The sequence below is a fragment of the Gavialis gangeticus genome, unplaced genomic scaffold (genome assembly GCF_001723915.1).
Source record: "Gavialis gangeticus isolate Ggan-Ray unplaced genomic scaffold, GavGan_comp1, whole genome shotgun sequence".
Lineage (NCBI taxonomy): Eukaryota > Metazoa > Chordata > Crocodylia > Gavialidae > Gavialis > Gavialis gangeticus.
The window spans coordinates 25,609,000-25,616,498 of NW_017728995.1; the positions used below are offsets into that span (position 1 = coordinate 25,609,000).

Consider the following 7,499-nt stretch of genomic DNA (forward strand, 5'->3'; position numbering starts at 1 on the left):
ACTACTGAAAAGATCAATTTCCAGAAAGTTTATTCTGTATAAACTACATATGTTAGTCCTCAGTAGAGTATTTTTATTTTTGTTTTGGTTGTTTGATGTGCAATATGTTTTTGTATGCCAGTAGTAAAAAAAAGAAAAAAGAAACCCACAGAAAAAAAACAAAAAAAAAAAAAACAAAACAAAAAAAAATAAACTTTGATCTTCCATCTGTTGACTGTTTTTCATCAGAAGTATCTCAGGATTTTCAAAGAATTAATGCTGTAATTTGACATTTAACCTCAGCTCATTAGCTGGTTGAGCTGAACCTTTGGCTGCCTTGTAGGATTTGTCTACAGCAAATTAACATATTAAATTTGCCATTTATACACTGGAGTCTTAAAGTGTTTAATGCACTTTAAATTTAGTTTTTGTCTCAGTTCTTATAAAAAAAACTCTCAAATGGGGGAGGTGGTAAATCTCACTTAATTTTTTTTAAACATGCATGGGATTATTGACAGTTCACCTTTGTAGATATGTAATGAGGGTAAAAGTCTGGTACACTAATGGTAGTTCCTTTCAGGCTTGTAAACAACATAGACATGGGCTAAAAAAGAAGGTTGGAGAAGTGAAGAAGTCATGGGGACATCACTTGAAATGAAAGGGGAGAAGAGGGATGCAGGACGAGATCAAAGCAGATGTCTCCAAGAACAAAGTGCAGCCTCATCCTCACCAAATCAGGTATGATGCTCTGAGCAGCAGGGGACAAACTTCTGCATTTTTTGTAGCTAGAAAAGAGCTGAAATAGGAAACAGAAGCAATAAAATTGCAACTTGGGTAGGTTTCAGTCAAAAAGACAGGCTGTTCTGGGGAAAGAACTGTCAAGATTTGACAGTTTGGACTCAGGAGGAAATTAAAACTTTTAAGTGAATCAGCTTTTTAAGCGTATCTTAGTCACTAGAAGGATTTTTGACAATGAGACCTCTAGGAAAAAGGGATCCTTGGTGAGGTGAGGGAGGAGTAGACAGGTAATGGCGGTCAAATCTACCTTTTCTGAAGTCAACTTATTCATTCTGTTGCTTTACTAGGGCTCATCTTTTAGACCTGCTGATTTTTAAAGTTTGTTTGTCCAGGCATTTCCTAGTTCAATTTAACTGCTGTATTATGGTGTCTCTGCTCCCGTTACCCCTGTTCTTTCTGTATTTTGTTAAATGTTCTAATGTCTATTTTTCTATCTTTCATTAATCCTCCTTTCTTAAAAGAACAGACTTTCCTACTAGCAACTCTTCTGTTGTACTGCAGCTGTGCATATAGAGAAGCACACAGGCAAAGTCCTACAGGCCCACAGAAAAGATGCAAAGTTACTCGGACTAGTCAAAACACGAGCATTTTGCAGTTAGTCTGGTCTACCGACTACACTGTTCTTCCTACAAACAGTATATTGCATAAATGCTATAGGCCTGAGCAGTGTTTGTACTACATTGGGAAGGCATGTATAAATTTTGGGTAGGTGCAGAACTTCTGAATATTTAAATTAAAAATAAAACCTCCATCCATATGTGGCTCCTTGTAGCTTTGGCTAATCTATAACATAACTCAAAGATTTAGGCTTCTGCAACTAAATTCCCTACTTTCTATCTCTTATTACAAATGGAAGTTGTACTTTTAAAATAAAAGTACAAGGTAGAGCACTCAAGATAATTTCATAATAGGGTGATCTTATATTATTAGGATTTATAGTACAAGCTTGTTATATGAATTAAATAACGACAATCGGTGCAGGAATTAGTAAAAATATTTAGAGACAAGTGGCAAAGAAATCAGTAACACTGAGCAACTATGTCAGGTATTGCAAGTTAAGACACTTCTGTACATTCATTTCTCAATCACTTTTATTTGTTGGATTAAAAAAACATAAGCATTTCTAGATACTTTTTACTGTACAAATAAACCCCACTGCTGTTCTCCAAGAACAGGTTGTTTCAGCCCTGCCTTTTTTCATTAGTATCATCTAGCTAACTTTGGCATAGTAAATCATAGCAGCATGAGTTTTAAACAAATGTTCCTGGGTAAACTGGAAATTAGCTCAACATGGTCTCAGGCTGTTTAGATCTCCTACACAAGAATCAGAATTAGCCAGATCAAATGACTGTATTTTCTCCCTCATATAATGAGAAAGGCGTTCAGTGGTAGAAACGGGGTTAGAGTTTAGCAATGAACATGTTACAGACTGTAAAGCACAGCCCCTCCCCACTCACAGTAAATATGTCTAAGCTTGAGGGTTAGGGAAGAAGTTCCCTGAATTCACTTCAAGTACTGTTTGTATCAAATCAAAAAGATTGGCATTGCAGCCCTTCTGGGATCACTGATCAAAACACGTGAACCAAACCACTGATTTAAAGCCAAATGTTCACAATCATTTTTTAGCTTGGCTGTCCAGTAAATCTTTAGCTTCATTGATTTTGGCTGCCACATATGGAGAACCACCTAAAGGAAACAAAAGTATCTTGTGTCAGTCTGTTCTCCTTTACCACATTATTGCCCACCTGAGGCTCGGAGACTATAAAAAAAAAAAAAAATCTTTAAACAATCTTAGACATTTCATGAGGTGCACTTACACTGAAGCAATAAAATACCTTGATGACTTTTCATAAGTGTAGCAATTCCACAACAGCATCTTATGTAGACAGATACTCATATTTATTGTTTAGCCTACTCCCCTCAACAGAAATTCTTCTCTGTGGTACATTTATTTTATCAAGCTGAACTGGTCATCAGTGTGGTTGAGGGTGTGCAGCGCTATCTTCTACTTTTTTTTTTTTTTATAAATATTACCGCAGGAAATGCCAAGCATATGGGTCTTTGCCAGACCCAAGTTTTCTGTATTGGTTAAATATTTACATAGCCAATTAAACTGTGCTGTAGTGTAACTGATTTTAGATGAAAGTATATCATCTTCCCAGTTAGGCAATCTATAACTGGAACAATATTCTGACCATAAGACATGGTGTCCTTTGGTCAGCATCCTTTGCTTTATTTAGTCCCAAATTACAACGGGCAGTATTATGACATATGGAACATATTCACTGGAGTAGACACTGTGTGCCCAATAGAGAGCACCTGAATTTGTCTCTGTTAAAAGGTTTCTATGGAAATATGTCCTGAAGACCAGTTTTGAGGGCCAAGAAGGGTGGGGGGGAACAAGGGAAGGGGAAGTTCTAAGGTCACTCTAAATGTCTCAACTTGACAAGTACTAATGCATGTGACTTACTGTAGTGACTTCAATGGGTTGAACTGCTGTGCTTAACGGCAGATAACCTATATGCTTAAAGTTGGGCATCTGCTTACTGTACAGTATCTGTTCCCTTATGACACAATCGTTACTACAGCATAGTTTTTTGTTCTTGCTGACTTATAAAGGCCCAGTTCTGCAGTCACCGATCATGGAGGATAACCACAGACCCTACGAGGAGTTCCACACATTACACCAGCTTTCATTTAAAAGTAAAGAGATTTTTTAGTCATTTGATGATGGATCAATTCAATGATCTCACTTTACCTGGAAAAAAGATACAGCAGGTAACAAAAAAATTTGACGTAGTTGAATGTATCTACTAATCTGCAAGTGTTAAAATAGGGAGAGAGGCTACCTTGAAATTAAGGGATTCAAGTCTTTTATTGCACATAAACAATGTGTATACAAGTCCTATTTTTGTTTTATTGCGTTCCTAAGTTTCAGCTAAAAATACACCAGAGAGAACACTAATTCTGCTTACCTTTATCTGGATGATTCAAAAGCATGATCCGTCTATGAGCTTCCCTTATTTTACTTTTATTGGCTGTAGGACTAGGTAAAAGGGAGAAAGAGACTTAAGTGAGCTACATCGAAGGAACCTTCCTGAAAATATTGCATAAGGGTCCTCAGAACTAGGAAACAATATTTTTCTTATACAGTAACTCTGTTAAGAAATTTGAAAAGACTTCTCCGTCACATGCCCACTTTTTCCCTCTACCGGTGCTTAAGGTAACTGTTTCATCTAACAACTTTAGTTTATATGGCAGCCTCAGTTTATTGATCATAGCCAGTTTGCAGTGCAGATGTTTCCAAACAAACAAACTTTTCATGGAAGTTCAGTAATGTAAGAAAAACATCTTCATTCCAATAGATAATTTTTACAGGGCTTTAATGAGATGCAATTTGAGAGAGAGTTGCACTACAGTCCTTGACAGCAAGCTTTTCAAAATACAATTTTTAGGTGTTTGCACCCACAGTTTGTAGCAGCCTGTTTCTGTGACTCCCTCTATAAAATGTACCATCTTTCATTTTCCTTCTGTGTAGGCAATATTTATGGAGGGAAATGAGGAGCAGCCTTCACTTCTCATATGTGAGAAAAATGAGGATCCCATCTCTGATGGGGCGTCTGTGTTCTACAGTATAAATAAGAAACAATAAGTCTGTAAAAAAACAAAAAAAAACCACCCCAAAGGCTAATGCCTCTGGGAATACCAAGACATTTGGAGAGGAAACAGGAGCAAGTAAGGATCAAGTGCAAATTTTCAAAGTATCTTAGTGAGCTAGACCAGCAGTACCCAGTCTGTGGTATGGGTACCACCTGTGGTATGTGTTAACAGATTTATTATAATGACCTTATGTGACAAATTTGCTGGTGGTACTTAAGGTTGAACTGAAAAAATTGCTGGGGGTACTTAAGATCATATAGTTTTAAATCAGTGGTGCACAATTTGTCAGAGTTTGGGAACCACTGACCTAGACCTTCTAAAGATTCAACCATGTTTACCTTCCAAAAGCTCAGATGGTCGGCGTGTACATAGGTGCTTATCTGCCATTGCAAATATAGGCTTTGGGGCCTTATAACTTAAATCCAAATTTTCTTAGGCTTTGTAACATTGATCATTGCAGTGCCTAATATTTTGGCACCATGCTGTCTAAAGTCCTTCTGTGGTTTCAGTTCTTGGTCTTAAGTGTTCACATAGGGAAAAATAGTTCTTCATGCATTTTTATTAAGACTGACCACAAAAAAGATTTCTAACTGCTTTTTTAAACAAGTTCAGTGAAAAAAAAAAAGTGGTTGACTATTGCATTCCTAATTGGGAATAGCTTTTAAAAAAAAAGGATTCCTCTGTGCAGCACAATAAATGCTACTAATATGTGCAACATTAAACTTAGCAGACAATCTTGCAGACAGCACCAAGTAAAAATAGTTTCTGAATACATAAATTACATACATTGAGGGACCTTGGAAGACCCCATATTTTTCAAAGCCAGACACACATGACAATTGTAGTCTCCCTTGCATTCCACACTTTTTACAGAAATGACTTTACCTCACTCCTAATATTAAAGCTGCTTCCCGTTTGGTCATTTTAGGATCAAATCCTCCTCTGTAATAACCGAAGGTCTGAAATGGTAAATTTGTTAATAAGAAAATTCAGACAAATAATGTTAACTAAACCTTGTGGGAAGGACAAAGTTGCTACTACTGTACTGACAGGGCTGTATGAAGTATCACCGAGTGTTTAGTTTCGAAGATGTTTTGAGCTTGAAGCAGCGAAATCAAAACTAAACGAAAAGCATTGAAACAGCTTCAAAACTAAATGAGAGCTCTCAAAACGTTTCGAGTGGCTCCACAGCCCCGTGTAGCTCAGCCTGGAGGGGACTGCAGCCCTGGCTCTCCTTGCCTCCTGCTGCCGGGCTGAGCTCCATGGGGCTGCGGAGGCAGGCAGAGCTGGGGCTGGGCTGAGCTCTATGGAGCCTGGTGCCAGGCACGGGCTGTGCTCAGCACCAGTCCCAGGCGGCAGTAGTAGTCTCCTGTCATCTGACGTAGATCCAGGGGCCTGCACCCCCAGGAGGAGTCACAAATTTTACTTTCAAGACTTTGAGATGCAGTTTCTGAGAAACCTCTGCACCTATCTCCTTGAAACTTGGCAGACTTTGTGCCCTCAGAAAGGGCTACCATCCCTGCAACTTGCATCGGAATCAGGCAAGAAACGACAACATTTTAGGCATTTTCATGATTCCCCATTATAGCCTATGGGAGAAACGTCGAAACCAGTCAAAAGTTTCAACGAAATGGGACAGTGCTTCGAAATGGAACGAAACATTGTCCCTTCGAAACGGTGAAACAGACATGGAAATGAAACAATGGTGTTTCGCAGAGCCCTACTGACAGCACTTTCCAGTCTAAAAGGGTACAATGGAGCTTCTTAACAACTGCTGTTATGAGATTCAAATAAAGTTGAAGTTTGTTTTTTTTTAACTGTGGTGGAAAATCTTTGTCCTGTTGCTGTTTGCAACTTGTTTCAGAATTAGTGAGATAAGTAACAGATTCTCCAATTTTGCATGTATGCCTTCTGTACTCTCACTAATAATATAATACTGGTATGGAGAAAAAGGATGTTCTGTATTTATACAAGAGCATTTTTAAACTAGGGAACAAATAAAGCTACTTACAAACAATAAGTAATAACAGTAAGTAATACATCGAGGGAAAAAGGATTATGGCACTTACAGATTTTGGCAGTGTCTGAATAGCTTCTTTTACTTGTGGCTGCATTAGCTTCATAACTTTTAACACATAACGACCTTAAAGAAAGTGACTTCATATTGAACTGGACTAAAGCAATATTTTAATGAAAACTTAGAATTTCAGTACAACAGTTTTACTTTTAGATTAGGATGAGTAACAAAACTATTTCTGATCTAAAAGATAAGAGCTTAACATTTTTCTGTAGCCTGTTCCTTTATGTACCCCAAAAAGACTTAAGTACTGTATCGGCTACTAAACTGATATGGTCTATTAAATCTGTGGTTGTCACCTACCATCCCACGTTTTAACTGGTAAGAAGGATCAAACAATTCTAGTATATACCTGAAAAGGACCAGGCCTTAAGAGAAATATTCCTAGCTCCCCTTGTCCTGGTCTTCAAACAGGTTCCTAATCTTGCCCAACTCATCAGAACTCCCTGCTGCCCAACAAGCACCTAATGGGACTCAAGCCTGCCTTAACGAAAGAAGACCTCTCAACTCATCTCTACTGTCACAACAATCAATACTCCCCACAACAAAGCCGTGGAATCTATGGATCATACACATCCTCGAATCTATAATCCACCTGACACTTGGTAATCCAGCGATTCCCAAAGGTTGTGTTGTGACAGGTTTGCCGTAAGATCCCTGAGTGAGGGGGTAAATGCTCTTCTTCCTGGTACAACATAGGCCTGTGCGAAGTGGCAAGTAATCGCTTTGGATTCAGAGGGACAGTGATTTGATTTGGAGATTCGAATCGCTGTTCCAATTCGATTTGGCCGAATCGGATCCGAAGATTTGGTGCTGCTTTGGAAACCTGGCCATAGACTAAAGGGATAGATAGCAGTCCTCAAGAGGCTGGACACAGCTGCCTCCTGCTGGTAACTCTGTTGTGGTGGGGGGAAGGGAAGGGGTGTAGGGGAGGAAGGGATTGGGGCTGGGACAACCTGGGGGGTCATGGGGGAGAATGGGATGT

The 7,499-nt window shown here is 38.7% G+C and overlaps 1 protein-coding gene across 1 annotated transcript in view; it reads right to left on the bottom strand.

Annotated features, from left to right (window-relative positions):
- Positions 1-1,850: 1,850 nt before the first annotated feature.
- The window catches only part of DNAJC19 (DnaJ heat shock protein family (Hsp40) member C19), a 14,185-nt gene continuing 8,536 nt past the window's right edge, over positions 1,851-7,499 (bottom strand). The window contains 4 exon segments of the mRNA XM_019503351.1: positions 1,851-2,463; positions 3,753-3,823; positions 5,323-5,396; positions 6,507-6,580. Of these exon segments, the coding sequence (XP_019358896.1) occupies positions 2,393-2,463; positions 3,753-3,823; positions 5,323-5,396; positions 6,507-6,580 (290 nt within the window). The 3' untranslated portion in view covers positions 1,851-2,392.